The sequence below is a fragment of the Bufo bufo genome, chromosome 1 (assembly GCF_905171765.1).
Source record: "Bufo bufo chromosome 1, aBufBuf1.1, whole genome shotgun sequence".
Lineage (NCBI taxonomy): Eukaryota > Metazoa > Chordata > Amphibia > Anura > Bufonidae > Bufo > Bufo bufo.
In genome coordinates this window covers 499,561,252-499,581,629 of record NC_053389.1, presented here as the reverse complement: position 1 = coordinate 499,581,629, position 20,378 = coordinate 499,561,252, and the positions used below count along the sequence as shown (strand labels likewise).

General features: G+C 42.9%; 1 protein-coding gene across 1 annotated transcript in view; it reads right to left on the bottom strand.

Annotated features, from left to right (window-relative positions):
• Positions 1 to 20,378, bottom strand: part of NELL2 (neural EGFL like 2) — a 391,676-nt gene that overhangs the window by 263,740 nt on the left and 107,558 nt on the right. The window contains exon 9 of the mRNA XM_040410664.1: positions 15,610 to 15,712. Coding sequence (XP_040266598.1) covers positions 15,610 to 15,712 — 103 coding nt within the window. The remainder of the gene's footprint in view (positions 1 to 15,609; positions 15,713 to 20,378) is intronic.

The window sequence follows — 20,378 nt, the reverse complement described above, 5'->3', positions numbered from 1 at the left end:
TGCTGTCAGGACCTGTGGCTCCTCCTACTTCCAGCGTCAACGCGACTGACGTTGTGTCGTCCTGCTGCACCGGGTTATAGGCTGTAGGCCAGAAGAGGCTGCGGCATGGATGTGGGGAACGGAACTTAGGTGAAGTTTTTTTTTTTCAGCCACTTGACAATGACTGAGTTTTGGAGGGGCACATTAAGGTGCCATTACAAGGACATTACTGGGCTCAGGTAGTGCATTATTTTTGGCCGCTATAGGGACATTACTGAGTCAGGGAGGACATTACTGAGGGTAGGGGAGCATTACTGTGGCTGCTAAAGGGCTATTACTAGGCGGGCATTACTGGGGGCATTATAGTGACAGTGGGGCCAGGGAGGACATTACTGGGGGCTCTATAGGGACATTACTGGGGGGAGGGGGCATCATTATTACAAGAGGCACAATACAATACATAATATTAATACTGAGACATTATTATTATTATTATTATTATTATTATAATTGAGATGGCATTTTTAATACTAGGGTATACTTACTACTGGGGGCACTGTAGGGACATTATTATTACTGGAGGCACTGTGGGTGCATCATTATTATTATTATTATTATTATTATTATTATTATTACTGTGGGAATTATAGGGGGCACTGTAGGGGGCATTATAATTACTGAAGGCAAAATGCATAATATAATTAATACTGTGGGCATTGTGGGGGCATTAATATTGCTTGAGACACTATTATACGGGGCATTATTATTACTGGGGGCACTAAGTTGGCATTTTTAATACCAGGGCATTATTATTACTGGAGGAATTATAGGGGGCACTGTAGGGGCATTACTATTACTGGAGGCACTGTCAGGGGCATTTTAGCACTGGAAGCACAACAGGGGCATTTTTATTGCTGGGGGCAGGCATTATTGTAATTGTGCACACAATAAGGGGGCATTAGTATTTCTACAGTATATCTTTTTGGGGCATTGGGGAACACAGTGGGCACAGTATTGAAGGTAGCAGCAGGATGACAATGTTAGGGCACCATGGTGGGAAAAATGATGGAAATTTGAGGACGCTAAGATGTCTGTGTGTCATACTCTGCAGAGATGGAAGAAGGCTACAAGATGTCATCCTGTGTTGTCTGGTCCTAACGGAGAAGATGAGGAAAAAGAATGTCTACATCAGAGGAGACATCACTGAGAGAAGTCATCATGGCAGTTTGATCCGAAGATGAGAAAAGAGAAAATCCTACATCACAGGAGAAGTCACTGGATATACTGTAAGAGGTATGTGGTGCTGTATACACCTTTATGTATGGTAATGAATTAGATATGGAGTGAAAGGAGGATGACAGGACATGGCAGTTGGCACTGGTCACCACAGAGGGGCAGCTTCTAGGGAAGTTTTTGGTTCTACTGGGGCAGTATGTTGTGCTGCACTGAGCCAAATAAAAAATTGCAGCACAATATACTGCTCCCGCTATGGTATTTATGGCCCCGCCTACTTGAGTTGACCCTGCCCACTCATGTTGGCCCCACCTTCTGTGAATCTGGTCTCGCCCACAACATAGGGCCACTTTTAGTTTTTTTCCAGGGCCACTTTAAATTCCCAATCCGCCCCTGGTCAACTCTCAGAGATGCGTTGAAATCAATTGTCAGGACTGCTGTGCATGCACACAGGAGTCTTCTCCATTATGTTAGAACAGCACAGTCCAGACTGTGTATTTCAGTGCACCTCTGAGTGCTGACAGTGGGGAACCTGGGGCAGTAGGCAAATGAGTGATTTGTACTCATTATCTGCAGTATTACTCATGTATTACTGTACATTATATTCCAAAATTATGGTGACAGATTCCCTTTGAAGGATCACTAAACATAGAAAATCCCCTAAAAAAAAAAAAAAAAATCGAATTCCTTAGTTAAAGAGGACCTATTAATAAATAGATCAATAAATAAATTGTTATAGAAAAAAAATTGAATCTTTAAAAATAAATAATTTTAAAATAATTACCTATGAAAAAAGACCACACATTGGGCTGCACGCTTGGCCTGCCATTCAATGCCCCAAAAATGGGGGTAATCAGGGTGAAATTAACCCTGTTCTCTGCTGGAGACAAGTTAGCAAAGTCCTCTACCCCATGTCTGCATAGTTTATATCACACTACTTAGCCACCTAAGAACATTGAAAATCATTTACAAATAGCAGTGAATAAAATTTAAAAGATGCAAACACAAGCAGGAATGCTCCACATAAGTTAGCGTGAATGCACTATAATCATTGAGGTTCTTCTTGTATATTTAAGAACGGTAAATTAAATAAAAGCGCAAAATAACTTGGGGATAATCACTTGTTTAAAGAAACCCTTCATTTGATAGTACTTGTAAAGCTGCTTCAAATTATAATTATCAATTACGTGTTAAATACAAGTGCAAATTAACTGCAGAAGACTATATAAAGCTCCACAACATCTACACTGTGAATATCTGTAAGTTAACAGCTATTTCATGTCAAATAAGTGATCCAGAAATTATACTGCATTTGTGCGTTCAATTTGTCAGGGAAAATCCTGCAGAAAGGGTATAATGTCACACTTCGTTGTGAGAGGGAAACACCACTCCAAGCAAAGCAGGAAAGGGGGGAACAGGGAATCAAGCCTGAGAACTAGGGAAGGAAAATGGACACCTCCTAGTGAAAACACTAACCAAAATCCTGACTGACTACCAGTATAAACAGACCCCAAAGGTAGGTGAGTTCATACGCAGGAATGCCTAGTGTCCTATCAAGCCCTATAGGACTCTGGTACTAATGGCAGGGACGAGACTACCTGTTCTTCCAAAAGGAAGGATGAACAGGAGTCTTCTTCAGGCCTAATACAAACAATAGTGAAAAACACAAAGAACCCAAACAAAATACAAAAGGGAAAGGAAAGACTTAACTTCAAAGGAGCAATTGAAGCACCAGGAACTCAGCCAAGATCCAACCACAATCTATCCAAAAGGTCCAAACTGAAGCTAAAAACTGCACAGCATTATGGGAGAAGCAACTATAAATAGAGAAGGTTAATTGACCCTAATAGCCACACCTGGGCAAAGAAGGTGTGGCAAGTGCCAGAAACAACACAGACGTCATTTGATCCAAACGGAAAACATGCCAGATCAAACCACGTGTTGTCTCACCGATTTCCTGCCACCTGTTGCGGGAACGTCCGTGACATATATTCACCCAGGGAGGTGATACTGCAGCACAGAACAGCCTCAGCACCACATTGCAAAAAAACATATAAAAGCTGTTTTATCATGGTATTGTTTTGGTTGGAAGTAGAGATGAGCAAATAGATTCCTTCTAAAATTCGGAAATTCAACAGAAATTCTTTAAAAAAAATCTGATCCTTTTGAACCAGAATTTAGTTTGATTTGATTTAGGAGAATTGGAGAGAGAGAAAGAGAGAGAGAGAAATACTTTTTCCAGGCCACCTGAGCACTTTCAATTTGGGTTGAATTTAGTGTTGAGCTCGGGTCCGTACCGAACTTTGCAGCAAAAGTTCGGGTTCGAGTTCGGTGTTCAGGCATTTAATAAAGCTTGTTGAAAGGCTGCAGGGCAGCCAATCAACAAGCTTTTAAGCTGTGGGCACTTAGAAGCCATTATAGCCATGCCTAGTAATGGCATGGCTGTGAGTGGTCGGTGCATCATGTAACCCAGCCTCTATACAAGCTGGATCACATGTAGCACCGCCCATCAGCTCTGAGTAGTGCAGGCACAGGAAGCAGGCAGCTGAAGTGAGGGAGCGTGTTAGGAATCTCATCTGGCTATTTATTCTGTGGGTGACCTACAGTGATTTTTTTGTGGATGCAATACACCAGCTTTGCACCCCTGACACAGAAATATAATAATTAATCTGGCTGTTAATTCTGTGGGTGACCTATAGCGATCTTTGGTGGGTGCAATGCACCATCTTTGCACCCCTGACACAGAAATATAATAGTTAATCTGTCTGTTAGTTCGGTGGGTGACACAAACCCATTTTTGGTGTGAGGTAAACCTGCACTGCATACGTGACAGGGAAATTAATATAGTTAATCTGTCTGTTAGATCGGTGGGTGACATATACCCATTTTTTGTGTGAGGTACACCTGCACTGAATGTGTGACAGGGAAAATAATATATTTAATCCGTCTGTTAGTTCAGTGGGTGACCTCAAAGAATGAGGAGAGCTTCAAATAAGGGACGTGGCCCTGGTCGTGGTGCTGCTGGTGTTGGTGGAGCTCCTGTTGCAGGGAGAGGACATGGTCGATCTGTGCAAGCTACACACCCAAATGAAACACCTTCCTCAGGTGCACGTAGGTGACAGAACGTTCAGCGTTATTTTGTAGGCCCGAATACCAGTGTATGAATGGTGAGGCCAGAAAAGGTAGAGGCAGGTGAAACTCGAAAAATTTGAATATCGTGCAAAGTTCATTTATTTCAGTAATGCAACTTAAAAGGTGAAGCTAATATATGAGATAGACTTATTACATGCAAAGCGAGATATTTCAAGCATTTATTTGTTATAATTTGGATGATTATGGCTTACCGCTTATGAAACCCCAAAGTCTCAATTTTGAGGTACCCTTTGCTCAGGGAGTATGGATTAAGAAGCTGACTAGAGTGTGACACTTTGAGCCTAGAATATTGAACCTTTTCATAAAAATTCTAATTTTAAGCTGCATTGATGCAATTCCTTTTAATTTGCATTCCTGAAATAAATGGACTTTTGCACGATATTCAAATTTTTCGAGTTTCACCTATAGATTGGGTGGCGGACAGTGCCTCCGCCTTGTCTCCCACACGGTCCCCTGCTGAAAGTGCAGATTTGGCACCTGCAGCCCATGGGCATCTGTCTTTTACCTCACCCCCTTGCAAATCAGCCAAGCAGTCTAAGCCCCAAGTCATGCATTAGTCTCTTATGCTTTTTGATGACTCTGCTGGCAGGGTTTCCGTGAGCCATCCTCCTATCCCTGCCCCGGAAGTGGAAGAGATTGAGTGCACTGATGCCCAACCACTTATGTTTCAGGATGTGGACATGGGAGGACCACCGCAGCACGTCTCTGATGACGATGAAACACAGGTGCCAACTTCAGCGGCTTTCTGCAGTGTGCAGACCGGCAAGGAGGGTAGGTGTGAAGTGTGGGTGGAAGATGATGTGGAGGATGATGAGATCCTAGACCCCACATGGAATCATGGTCATTCGAGTGATGTGTGCAGTTCTGAGGAAAAGGTGGTGGTAACACACAAAAGCAGAGTGCCCATCCCCTAGCCAGTACACCTGCTACTGCTTACCACACCCAGGGACTGAGCACACCAAAGCCAGCTCCAAGGAGTTTCCTGGAGTGGCAGTTCTTCAGACAATGTGCTGACGACAAGACGCGAGTGGTTTGGACGCTGTGCAATCAGAGCCTGAAGCGAGGCATAAATGTTCTAAACCTGAGCACCACCTGTATGACCAGGCATCTAAATGCAAAGCATGAGCTGCAGTGGAGTACACACCTCAAAAAACACAAAAGATCTCAGGCTCCTCCTGCTCCCTCTTTTGCTGCAGTCTCGGCCTCTTCCTCCCCCTCTGGAGTGACAGTGGCACCTGCCACCCTGCAAATAGAGGATGTAGCAGCAACACCTCCACCACCGTCACCACCGTCATCAAGCATCTCCACACTGTCCCATCGAAGCGTTCAGCTGTCCATCCCCAAACAATGGAGAGAAAGAGGAAGTACCCACATACCCACTAGCAATCCCTGGCCTTGAATGCCAGCATTTCAAAATTCCTACCCTTTGAAATGCTGTCATTCTATCTGGTGGAGACGGAGACTTTAAAAACCTTATGGCAGTGACTGTCCCACAGTACGAGGTTCCCAGCAATCAGGTGTGCACTGCGCAACGCCATCTGTGGCAAGGTCCACATAACCACTGTTATGTGGACCAGTAAGCACTGGCAGGGATGTTATATCTGTTAACACGTTTTATTATGTTTTGAGATACTATAGGTCAAAGAAATCACAAAGGTCATTAAGAAATCACAATCAGTTTATCCTTAGATTATTGGAATATTTCTTGAAGCACAACTATTTCTTGTTCAGAGGGCGATTTTACCACCAGCTCAGGGGGACGGCAATGGGGTGCGCCTGTGCCCCCACCTATGCCAACCTCTTCCTGGGCTAGTGGCAGGATAACATGGTCTTCTCTGGACACACAACGTGGTGGCAGTATAAAATCGCCTTCTGGACAAGATATATCAATGATGTTTTTGTGCTGTGGAACGGAAAAAGAGATGAGTTCACGAGATTCGTTGATACCCTAAACATCAACGAGATTGGCCTCAGATTTACCTATGAGATCCAGACTGAGTGTATTAGTTTTATGGAGGTAAAAGTCTACAAGCAGGGGGAAAGGTTAACAAGTAATGTGTTTAGGAAATCCACAGCAACAAATGCTAGCCTACGATGGGAGAGTCATCATCCGCTCCCACTAAAGAGGGGCATCCCGAGAGAACAGTATCTGCGCTTGCACAGAAATTGTTCATCTCTGGAGGACTTATCTAGAATCAAAAAAATTATACTACAGACTACGAGATAGGGGATATCCTAAGGCAACCCTTAGGAAGGCTTTTCAGCACGCTCTGGGCACAAACATAGAGGTCTTGCTCACCCCTAAAAGACAAGATAAAAATGAAAAAGCCCAAACCCAAGTTATCTCAATATATGACACTGCAAATAAAGAGGTAAAAGAAATACTAGAAAAGTACTGGCCAATCCTTAAAATGGATCCTGAAGTGACTAATAACATCATGCCCTATCCAAGTATTACATATCACAAAGGCAGAAGCCTGAGAGATAGGTTGGTGCATAGTCACTATGTACCCTTAGCACCCTCAGGAACTTGGCTGGACCGTAGACCTACGGGTGTGTTTAGCTGCGGAGCATGCAAGGCGTGCCCTTTCATTTCTATATGTAAGACAGTTACCTGCTCGGCAACTGGTAGGATTTTCACCATAAGAGATTTAATTAATTGTAGGACAAAAGGGGTGATATATATCTGCCAATGTCCCTGCCCTAGAGATTATATAGGGAAGACTTTTAGGGAACTTAGAAAAAAAATCTGTGAACATCAAAATGATGTAGTGAAAAAGAATGTCACGCCAGTCGCCGACCATGTAAATGAATTTCATGGAGGAAGTGCTAAGGCTCTAAAATTTTCTGCCTTGGAATGGGTCCCTTTGTCCCCTAGGAAAGGAGACTGGGATAAAAAAAATCCTCCAAAGGGAAGCAGAATGGATTTTTAGATGCAAATCACAAGCACCCTTAGGCTTGAATAAGAGACTATCCTTCTCATATTTTATTGAGTAGTATAAGATCATGTAATGTATCCACCCCGCAGTTAGAAAAGAAAAAACTGATCTGACGACGGGATTGGACTAATATCTAGATGGATGATACTGATCTGGACAGCATAAAAAAGATAAGAATAATAGTGGATAAAACTTCCTGACAAAAAGATCACCCTGTAAAGAGAAACAACCCCCTCAAGTTTTTGTTGATTTATTACTGACAGTTCAAAAATTGGTCATGAGTGCGAGGTGACGCTATCAGGGTCACTACTGTGATCTGTTATAGAGCCTGGATCTTTATTTGAAGGTACCAGAATTCCTCTTGTCCTCAAGCTCGGCCTGGTGGTGTGCGATAACGGGCGAAATCTAGTAGCAGCTCTGGGCCTTACCGGTTTGACGCACATCCCTTGCCTGGCGCATGTGCTGAATTTGGTGGTGCAGAGGTTCCTGAAAAATTACCCCGATATGTCAGAGCTGCTGCATAAAGTGCGGGCCATCTGTGCGCACTTTCGGCATTCTCACCCTGCTGCTGCTCGCCTGTCTGCGCTGCAGCGTAACTTGGCCTTCCTGCTCACCGCCTCATATGCAACGTATCCACAAGGGAGAACTCCACCTTGCACATGCTGGAGAGACTGTGAGGGCAGCAGCAAGCAATAGTGGGGTTTCAGCTGCAGCACGCATGGGTGATTCGCTCTGCGGAACAGCACCACTTCACCACCAATGACTGGGCCTCCATGCGAGACCTGTATTCCTTGTTGCTCTGTTTCGAGTACTCCACCAACATGGCCAGTGCCGATGACGCCGTCCTCGGTGTTTCTATCCCACTTCTATGTCTCCTTGAAAAAAATGCTTCGGGCGATGATAGAATTGGATGTGGCAAAGGAGGAAGAGGAGGAAGAAGAGGGATCATTTCCACAGTTATCAGGCCAGTCATTCACAAGTGGCTCGGAGGGTGGGTTCCTGCACCAACAGAGGCCAGGTACACAACTGTCTAGCCAGGACACAGTTCTGGAGGATGAGGAGGAGGAATCGTGTTCACAGCAGGGTGGTATCCAAAGCAGCTCATGGGCATCACTAGAGCGTGGCTGGGGGGATACAGAGGACACAGACGATACACCTCCCACAGAGGACAGCTTGTTGTTGCCTCTGGGCAGTCTGGCACACATGATCGACTACATGCTGCAGTGCCTGCGCAACTACCGCCGAGTTCCCCACATTCTAACCAGTGCTGATTACTGGGTGGCCACCCTGCTGGATCCCCGCTACAAGAACAACGTGTCGTCCTTAATTCCTACACTGGAGCGTGATCGGAAGATGCGCAAGTACAAGTGGTAGACGTGCTGCTGATGGCATTCCCACCTGACAGCGGGGGCTCAGTGGAAGCACTGCGGCCAGTGTATTGTCCAAACGTGTGTTTAGCACGGCAGGGGGGGTGATCACAGACAAGCGCAGCCGCCTGTCCACAGCCAATGTGGACAAGCTCATGTTCATTAAAATGAACCAGGCATGGATCCCACAGGATCTGTCCGTACCTTGTGCTGAATAGACAAGTATACCGGCCGTACCCAGCCATTGTTATACTCCAGCGCACTTTCTCTTTGTGATCTCTTTTCCATTTCCCAATGTTTTGGGGCCTTCCCAAATTTAAAAAAAAATAAATAAAAAAAAAATAAAGGAAAACAAAAACAGTCTTGGCTATCTCCTCCTCCTCCACCGCCGCTTCCACGTACACCGCCACGTCTACAGCCTCCTCAACCTCCTACTACATTTTGACCTCCGCCTTCTAGTTCAAGATTATTGTTTTACATTTTTTTTCTATTCTGTTATTTTAAGTCATTTCCCTATCCACATTTGTTTGCAGGGCAAATGTCCTGCTCTTACCCCTATTGCCCTCTAGCCCATACTATGACTATTTTACAGCCATTTTAGTGCACCAAAGTTCGGGTCCCCATTGACTTTAATGGGGTTCGGGTTCGAGTTCGGGTCAAGTTCGGGTTCCAAAGTTCGGCCGAACCCGGCAAACCCGAACATCCACGGGTCCCCTCATCCCTAGTCAAATTGGTTTGGGACCAAATCAAACTGTATAGCTGATTTGACCTACAGATGTAGCTGAGCTAAAATTAACTGATAACTCTGATAACACATATCACAGTGTTATCTCATGCCATCTTGTGACAAAAGCCATTGAAATACATTAAAACAATTAGTAAACCTTTCTGTTCCATTTTTTTACTTAATGCGTTAAGGGTACTTTCACACTAGCGTTTTTCTTTTCCGGCACTGAGTTCCGTCATAGGGGTTCAGTACCGGAAAGGAACTGATCAGTTTCATCCACATGCATTCTGAATGGAGAGAAATTCGTTCAGGATGCATCAGGATGTCTTCAGTTCAGTCACTGAACGGCGTTTTGGACGGAGGAAATACCGCAGCATGCTGCGGTATTATCTCCGTCCAAAATTCCGGATCAGTTGCCGGAATGCGGGATTCGGCATTAATTTACATTAAAATGTATTAGTGCCGGATCCGGCATTAAAAATATCGGAATGCCGATGCCTTCCTTCCGGTCTGCGCATGCGCAGACCGGTAAAAATGTGAAATTTTTTGTTTAAACGGATCCGTTTGTCCATATGACAAACGGAGAGAAGAATCCGTTCTTGAAATGCATTTGTGAGAAGGATCCGCATCCGGATCCGTCTACAAATGCTGTCCATTTGCATGCATATTGCCTGATCCGGCAGGCAGTTCCTGCGACGGAACTGCTTGCCGGATCACTCTGCCGCAAGTGTGAAAGTAACCATCAACTTTAGCTCGGCTGCATCAGTAATTGGCCCTCAAATGAATTTTATGAAATTTTTTCATCTCTAGTGGAGAATGGATTTCATTTGCTTTCTATTGATCCATGCTCCGCAAACAGGAAAAGACAGATAGAGCCAATGAAGGCTGAAGGTGCAGAGTGCTCTGTGAAGTGCTGCATCACCTTCATGACTTCAGTAAAGGTTTATGTAACCTATGAGAGTCCTGGATGGGGACCCCCTCTTTGTTACTGAATAGTGCAGTGACCCAATGGTCACTGCAAAGAGGTATGTAATGTGCATTTCTTTCCTGAATGCTGTATACTGGGTTAGTAGCCAGCCTATAGGAACAATTGCTAGGTAGGGATGCTCCATATATCCCTAGAGGGGCTGCAAGTCTGTGTAAGTTGGTAGTTGGAGTTAGTTGGGGAGTGAATGGAGAAGCAGCAGATATAAATACCCTAGTAGTGTAAGCCAAGAGCCGGCAGCAGAAAGAAAAGGAAAAGGGACCATAACCGGTGCCAGCCTCTGAAGGACAGAATAACTGAATCTAATAGGTACAGGGGCCATAATAAAGGTTAATGCATGGAAAAATCCAGTGAAGGTGATGCATGTATCAGGCTATGAACAAAAAATGGATGGTAGGACAGCACCACTTACTTGAAAGCATTCAAAAAAACTTTGCGGCGGTGCTCGTGGCGTCAGGTCTTGGCCTCAGAGACCCCCAAATTACCAGTGAAGATGAAGAAGGTCACGGCACTCGAAAAGCTAGTTCAATGTTCTTTAATCCACCAAATGTTCAGCAGCAACGTTTCGACAATAGTCTTTATCTTGTAGCTTGATAAAGACTATTGTCGAAACGTTGCTGCTGAACATTTGGTGGATTAAAGAACATTGAACTAGCTTTTCGAGTGCCGTGACCTTCTTCATCTTCACTGTATCAGGCTATGAACTTCACTTCTATTTGGTTGGGTTACAAGCTTCAGGCACCCTTCCATACTAAAGAGACAGACTGGCCATCTGGTAAAGGACTGCATCCTGCAGAGGGTACTGTAGTATTACTGCATTGCTATCTGGAAAGGGACTCAGGAGGGACCTATATTATACTGTCCACCCCCTATATGTAAAAAATTGTTTAACACAATGTCTAAGAACTGTGTTCACTTTCTAAATGTGTATTAACAGACTACCACAGTTTTCAGTTAAAAACTGCTCATCTGTTACGCCCAAAAGCTGGCCTGATCATTGTGCAGCACTGTAACGTTCTACAGCCTTGCACTTTACCACAACTCACCAACAAAAAGGGCAGCCCAACCACCACCAGGCAGGAGACCTAAAAATCAGGGTGTCACCCGAGGGGAAGAAAGGGTGTGACCCTCCCTTCACTGTGCATGCCACCCTAAGGGAAGGGCCAGAGCGGAATCTATCGCCACGGCCCAGAATATCACTCCCATCCTCTACACCTAGAACTTTCCCACACTGAACCTGACGTTGCAATAGTAATTGAAAACTGGCTGTTAAAGCTAGACAACTCCTTTAAAAGGAATCGGTCACCTGGTTTTATCATTTTAAGCTGTCACCATTGCCATGTTCAATAAACTACCTTATTTCCTGCAGTGCTCTTCTTTCTTCATTTTGTGTTGTCATTTTGATAAAAAAGCTCTTTTTCTGTTATGCAAATGGGCTCGGCACATGCCCAGTGACACTTTTGAGGCTGTTGCCCTCAGGAACTTTATGATCGCGCAGGCAGTCGGCGGCACTGCGCCTGCGCCAGATTTCACATGAAAATTTAACATGAAGAATAACGGGGCATATCTGGAAGGTTAAAGATGACGCAGCGGAGGGGGCGGCGCCGTTTGCCTCAGCTGTGGGAGGATATTTCTGGATCAGGAGGCGTGCTTGGGCTTCAAATTAAGGCGGACTGGGCACTGCAGGGGAGCGTCACTGGGCTCCAGAGATGGAAAAAAACGCCCCTCTGGGCACCTTGAAGGTTCATTTGCATAACAGAAAAAGAGCTTTTTTTCAATCAAAATGACAACACGAAATGAAGAAAGAAGAGCACTGCAGGAAATAAGGTAGTTTATTGAACATGGCAATGGTGACAGCTTAAAATGATAAAAGCAGGTGACAGATTCCCTTTAATTACCAACATAAGATATATACAGTTATTTAATAGGACCTACATGTGTGGATATTTTTTATATTCATGTGGCTTTTTATCCTATGGTTACATGTTTTTTTTCTTACTGAAGTTAAAGTCTTTATTTAACTAGGCCACTTGGGACATGTAGCACTATGTGGGCTGTAAAGTAGCATGCGTCTTCAGGTTTATAGCTGTGTGGAGGAGGACTCTGTGGTAAACGTTTCCAAAGAAGCACAAATTCCAGCATGCAGACAAGTAATCATTTGCCGACAGCAATAACACAGTCATAGGCCCTCCACTAGTAACACTACCCCATACAATTACCTATTACACGGAGTAAAATTACTTTAGATTAGCATTTATTAGCACAATTCCCCATCCACATGCTTTCACAGTCTAAATCACGGATGAGATTGAAGCAGCTCTTTTTTCCCCCAGAAGCTTTCTCCAAGGCTGCATGTTCTACGTCATTCATTTTTGAAAAAGGATAAAAATAGACTCTACCAGCGGTGTAAATAATTTATTTCCTTTGCTTCTGAGGGAAGCTTTTTTGTTTCGTCGGCAGCATGGCTTAATACTCAAGCTTGTATGATAGATATCTTAAAAGAACACTTCTAGGTTAATTACAGCAGTGCAGTGTGACCCCATTCCACAAAAATGCTATGTTTATTAATAGTTTAAAAAAAATGCTAGAAAAAATACTTGTCTATATGAGATTGTGTACTAAACTTATCCAAGATTTATGATGCGATTGTATAGCGTGGGCCTGATAGAAAACATCTGGGCATGCCATACAGTATACATGAGGAATAAGTATGAGCAGCAACTAGAGATGAGCAAATTGCTTAAAGTTTGATTTGGGTCTGATTCAGCTAAATCGACCATCTGATTCAATCTATGCCTGAATAAATTCGACTTGAATCAAAAGTGTTCTGATTCCTGTGGCGCACCTACCATGGAGACAGTACAGCCAACGTCTATGGGGCCTGTGGAGGTTGCTAGCTGTGAAAGGATGACACAGGGCTGAGGTTTCCCTCATACAGTTGCTCAGGGGCTTCTCTTACTCTATGTCAGTCTCAGAGCTTCTACTATGGAGAACTGATTGGTAGAAAGTTTGTCAGCTGATAGGCTTTCCACCATTTGCATTCGGGTACAGAATGTGGAGGAGGCGGGCTCTATGGCTGCAGAGAGGTGTGAGGAGGAGGGTTTCTGCTCACAACCAGGGGAATCCTCCTGTCAACGAGAAAAGACCATACCAGCAGGAGGAAGGACTCTGTTCCTACCAGCAACATGAAGAAACTTGAACAGTCCCCTGCCAATCTCTGCCCTGGTGCAACTTCGTCAAGTGTTGTGATGAAGGGAAGACCCTGCTTTGGGTGCTCTGCGTTGTGGTGGGAGAGGTTCATGCGTCTGTGTAAAATGCTGGTGGGGGAGGAATGAAAAGATTCTGTATACTAAGGGTCTACCCGGGCTTTATGTAATAGTGACAAGGGGTTTAATTGTGGGAGAGGTGTACGGACTCTGAGGGACATTTATTAAGCTAATTCAGAGAATGAGCTCTGTGTGGAGTGTCTATTTAAAGGAAATCTGTCCTCCAGATTTTGGACCATTATCTACAGTAATATATAAGTAGCCCTGCAGATATGGAGGCCAGATCACTATTATTTTCCTACTCCCCCCCAATGTCAGCTCTCAGAGGTGCGTTGAAATACATAGCCAGGACTGCTGTTCATGTGCACACAAGAGTCCTCTACATTATGTCCTGTCAATGTATTTCAGTGCAGCTTTAAGTGCTGACAGCGGAGGAACCATTGGCAGTAGGAAAATAAAAAATAGTAATTTGGACTTCTTATCTGCAGTACTACACATGTATTACTGTAGATAATAGTCCTAAACTGAGGCGACATATTCCCAGATTCTCTTTAAATCTGTTTTTGTAGACCAAGAAACCATGTTCTAAAGCTCAGGAAAAGGAGGAAAATTTATTTACATATGAAATTCAGTTCTGTTTGTTCTGGGATGGTATAATGGATATTTGCCACTGAGGTATTGTTTTAATCAGCAGGATCAAACCTAACAGGTAGTATGCATGGTTTGATAGGGTTGATCCTACTGACAGGTCTTCTTTACTGCAGCAATGGAACCTTCCTTTCAAATGTTTCTAAAACTTAGCAAATAACAAAGAATGGCATAAACTCTGTGAAACATGGTTCTACCTAAACACATTCAAACCTATATAATGTAGAATAACTCAAGCTCTTTAAACAGGTTTATTGATTTTAAAGGGGTTGTCTGGGCATTTGGTCTAATTAGAGTATGGTGGTAACCTATAGAGGGAAGCTCTTTTACATATAACTTACCCTTCCTCGCTCCCTTGATGCTGCCATCTTCGTTGAACTGGTGCACGATGCGAGCTCTTCCGCCTGGGTCCCGATCCGATGTAGCCACTTCGATTGGGACCCAGGAGGAAGAACTTACACCGCGCGCCAGTGCAGCAGAGATGGCAGCAACAGGGAGCGAGGGTAAGTCCTATGTAAAAGAGCTTCCCTCCATAAGTTAGAACCATGCCCTAAAAAGATCAAATGCCTAGACAACCCCTTTAGCTGAAGTGAGTCAAGCCCTTTATGTAAAATAAAAATTAAACGTAACCCTAAGGCTATGTTCACAAAACCTAAATCCACCGTGTATTTCACTGTTGAAAATGGCTGTTTTCTGCTACACAATTTACATTCAAGATACTACCAACAGCTTCACTTGACTTTAATGGGAAAAATGTGAACATGTGCCCACGGTCGCATTTTCTATGCAGCTGTTTCAAAATCTGCATGAGAAGTGGCATGTCATTTATTTCAAGCAAATTTTAGCTGCGTTCCCCATTGAAATCAATGGAGAAGAGATAAGATTTTGTACATTTTTGGCAGCTTTTCCTCTGCTAAAACCGAGCTTTTCACAGAGGCAGAGCAGCCTACTTATTTCTCAATTATTTTGATCACACAGATTTTATCCGTGTGAACATAGTCCGAAGGCTGTAACCTGAGAAAGCATCCAGGCTCATACTGTTATGCCTTCACCATTTTATTTTTTTATCAATTGTGTTATGCGAAGAAGCCTAATATACATATACGTGACAGCAGGCGGCACATTATTCCCTCCAATCTTTAGCACTTTTATGTGATGCCATTAGCCACCCTCTATCCCCTGGCTGGAAATGAGTTGAAAACAATTTTAGATTTTGAATGGAAATAGTAGTATAATCATCATCATGATCACTGTAGAGTATGGAAGCGAAAAGTAAAAAGATTGGTATCAGTGTGCTCAGAAATACACTTACGTTGGCATTCTTTACAACATTTGCCAGGAGCAAAGGCAGGTGCAGAATAAGCTGGGCACGTTGGTTCGGTACAGACTAATGTTTCACACTGAACTGTCCCATTCTGTGAAGAACAAACAAGTAAATTACTGATACATTATTCTAAGTAGCTGTAGAAAATATTATTATCAACATTAAGCCCTGTGTCACATATTACATTACCAGCCCCATGCTGCTGATGGAAGCCTCCTGCAGAACAATAAGCTGATACTGTACAAAATGCAAAATACTAACACAACAGGGAAGGCTTCATAGCTATGGCTGAGAACAATGAGGAGACGTTCTTCTCATTCAATATCTGCACTGATTCTCAGCATATACAAGCATACATGAGTGCACATGTTGGCTAAATAATAAATATGTAGGACACAAACTGTCTACCAAGTCTAATCTATCTATAGCAAAGCTCACCTCAAAGTCAGTAAGCAGCAGCAGCACGTATTACAACATCTACTCTATTAACTCCTTATGGGCATACAACAAGTATGTACCTGGAAATATTGAAGCTACACTGTACTTTTACTGTATTCCTGTTTTACATTTTTATACCTGCTTTCTCACTCACGCCTTGAGGATCTCCAAGTTCAGAGCTCAGAGGGCACTGCACGTCAAGCATGCTGTTTTTCTCTGACCCTCAGTACTCTTGCTTGTTTGCCTGTGATTCCCACCCCACTGATATGGCTTTGCAAAAATACATTTCTATAAGAAAAGCTGAATATTTCTCAAAGATATATAACACAGGCACTATAAGGGGAATCCAGGGAGACTTGCATTTTATATGACAATGGTAGGCTAGAATCACACCTCTGGTGGACCAGAATTATTAATTGGAAATAATTATAATAATATTATAATAATTATTCTGGCATAGTGACAAGAATTCCATTGGTCAGAGTAGATTTCTGGTCTAATGTGTACCAGTTTTTTGGTGCACATGTTGTTAAATAAGTCAGGCCGTGAATGATCTTGCCCATGGCCCGCCTTCTCCAACCCGTGCCCCAGTCACTTTTTGCAAAGGGAACGAGGGTCAAGGAAGGTAAAAAGTCACAATTTTGGCAAAAAATGCCACTTGTGCAAAAATAAGCAATATTTCTACAGCAGTTAATGTATTTCCTCTTAGATGCGCTTCAGTTTGTGAGGTCAAAACTTAAAGGGAACCTGTCATGTAGAACATAATATCTGAGCAGCAGGTTATAGAGCAGGAGGAGCTGAGCAGATTGATATATAGTTTTATGGGAAAAGATTCAGTATAACATATATTTCATTCATTTAAATTCTTGCTCATTCTGGGCTTTGAAGACAAGGAGTCGGTCCTATCAGTGACATCTATCTCTGTATACACAGTCATAGAGGGAAAGCTGTCAATCACTGATAGGACCGTCTTCTTGACTTCAAAGCCCAGAATGAGCAGAAATTTAAATGAATGAAATACACGTTACACTGAATCCTTTCCCATAAAGCTACATATCAGTCTGTTCAGCTCCTCCTGCTCTATAACATCCTGGCTATAGCTTACACTGCACTTTCACAGTGACAGGTTCCCTTTAACTGATTTTGACAGATCTCGAATAGTGTTGATCGAGCACCAAAGTGCTAGTGTGCTCTGGCCGAACACATCGGTATACTCGTGTGTTCTACCGAGCACCCGAGCACAATGGGAGAAGAGAAGAGGGTGTCTGGTTCACAAAAAAAGGTTAGAAATTGATGGAAACCCCATCAAAATGGTTTGGAAACAGCATTAAGAGGATGGCTGGATGCGTCTTGGACTCCTATTATCTACGACATACAAAAGACAACCACACAAAGAATATATATATCAAAAGCCAGGTATGTGCAAGCCATCAATCTATGCATGAGACAGATAACAGGCTTAGTCAGCATACCTTACAATGGCAGCCTTGTGCACTATGAGACATTCCAAACCAGCTCTCATCTGACTGAGAGCCAATAAGCCTCAAAGTTACTTCAGGTCTGTTGGATGGCTTGGGTGGACCTGCGCACCTAGATCAATATCATTAGGGAGACAAAACGTTTTCTGATTGTCCTAACATAGTATTCAATAGCCTTTCTATACAGTTTTGTCATGTAAAAACTCCTTTGTATAAACATGGGCATATGGGAAAGACATGCAAATGAGCATAATCTGCCTTGTTTTTCAGCTGAAAAACCATTTGCATGGAAAATTTGCGATCTACACTACGCATGAACAGCGCCATCTATTGGTTTCATAGTCTTATGACAAGAGTAATAGTATTGTCATAAGACTATGAAACCAATAGATGGCGCTGTTCATGAGTCATGAACAGTGACATCTATTGGTTTCATAGTCTTATGACTAGTGTTGAGCGCGAATATTCGAATACTGAATTTTTATCTCGAATATCGCAACGAGAATTCGAGAATATTTTGAATATAGTGCTATATATTTGTTATAGCGAATATTCGTCATTTTTTCCCATCTGAACACATGATTCCTCCATGCTTCTTGCTTGTGGGCCACAAGTAACTTAAGCAGGGAGGAATCATGACTTTAGATGGAAAAAATTATGAATATTATAAAAAACGAATATATAGCACTATATCGAATATATTTGTTTTTAGAATATTTATCTTTTTTTTTTCAATCTGTACAGTTGTTCCACTTCGGCATCCTCCTCCCCGACAAGCGTCCCCGTCACCGTGGGAACGCCTGGGGGTTAGAATATACCATCGGATCTGAGTTTTCACGATCTCACTGACTCATTGGCCCACAAGCAAGAAGCAGGGAGGAATCAACGAATATTCGCTATAACGAATATATAGCACTATATATAGCACTATATTCTAAATATTCTCGAATTTTCGAAGTTGCGATATTCGAGATAAAAATTAGCTCAAGTAACTTTGAGGCTTACTGGTTCTCAGTCAGATGAGAGCTGGTTTGGAATGTCTCATAGTGCACAAGGCTGCCATTATAAGGTATGCTGACTCAGCCTGTCATCTGTCTCATGGATAGATTGATGGCTTGCACATACGTGACTTTTGACATATAGCCTTTGTGTGGTTGTCTATTGTATGTCGTAGATAATAGGAGTCCAAGACGCATCCAGCCATCCTCTTAATGCTGTTTCCAAACCTATTTAATGGGGTTTCCATCAATTTCTAGCTTTTATTTGTGAACCAGACACCCTCTCTTCTTCAGAGCAGGGGGTGCCTGGTTTGATGCTCGGGTCTCCCATTGACTTTCATTGTATAAAATTTTACTTGAGCACCCGCAGTATTCGGGCCGAGCACTCAGATGTGCCGAGCATAGCGATGCTCGAGCCGAATAGCAGTTTGGCTGAGCATGCTCGCTCAACACTAATCTGGAATAAATCGAGACATTTACAAATACCTTTACCAATTTAATTAATTTACTGCCGTCCATTTGTCCTCTGCTTCATAAGCAACTGAAAACACATTAGCAGAAATACAGGGCTGCAGGATCAGACAGCACAGGGTTTGTAATGAATAATCATGGCAAGAAATAGGTCGGCATAAGAGCTGTATACAGGTTCATCTTTTTATATTAAATTATATGTGCCCATTAGCAACCGCTTATTTTCTTAAATGCATCTAAGGAGTTTTCTGTATTCTAATAATTATTTGCAAAGTGATTTCATAGACAGCACTGCATAATTGTTACTAGTATATCTTCTCTTATGTAGCCATTTTGCTTCCTGACTTGCCGTTTTTTTTACCACTTTATCTCCCAAGAAAATTGAATAAAAAGTGATCAAGTCATACACCCCCCAAAATGGTATTGTAAAAAAATACAGATTTCCCTCAAATGAGCCCCGACACATCTCTGTAGACATAACTATAAAAAAAAGTTATGGGGGTCACCGGGGAGCAGGGGTTCTGTTAGGGTTGCCACCTTTCCCAGCAAAAAATAGTAGTTAAGCAAATTAAAAAGGTTGGTGTGTCTATTTAAGTTTTATTTAGCCTCTATTTTTTAAATGATTATGCTGGGATTCAAACTCACAGCCTTCTACATAAAACCTCAGTAGTAGTTTCCCACATATTATGCATTCATATATATCAGAAGTATGATTTTATATATATATATATATACACTGCTCAAAAAAATAAAGGGAACACAAAAATAACACATCCTAGATCTGAATTATTTTAATATTCTTCTGAAATACTTTGTTCTTTACATAGTTGAATGTGCTGACAACAAAATCACACAAAAATAAAAAAAATGGAAATTAAATTTTCAACCCATGGAGGTCTGCATTTGGAGTCACCCTCAAAATTAAAGTGGAAAAACACACTACAGGCTGATCCAACTTTGATGTAATGTCCTTAAAACAAGTCAAAATGAGGCTCAGTAGTGTGTGTGGCCTCCATGTGCCTGTATGACCTCCCTACAACGCCTGTGCATGCTCCTGATGAGGTGGCGGACGGTCTCCTGAGGGATCTCCTCCCAGACCTGGACTAAAGCATCTGCCAACTTCTGGACAGTCTGTGGTGCAACGTGACGTTGGTGGATAGAGCGAGACATGATGTCCCAGATGTGCTCAATTGGATTCAGGTCTGGGGAACGGGCGGGCCAGTCCATAGCATAAATGCCTTCGTCTTGCAGGAACTGCTGACACACTCCAGCCACATGAGGTCTAGCATTGTCTTGCATTAGGAGGAACCCAGGGCCAACTGCACCAGCATATGGTCTCACAAGGGGTCTGAGGATCTCATCTCGGTACCTA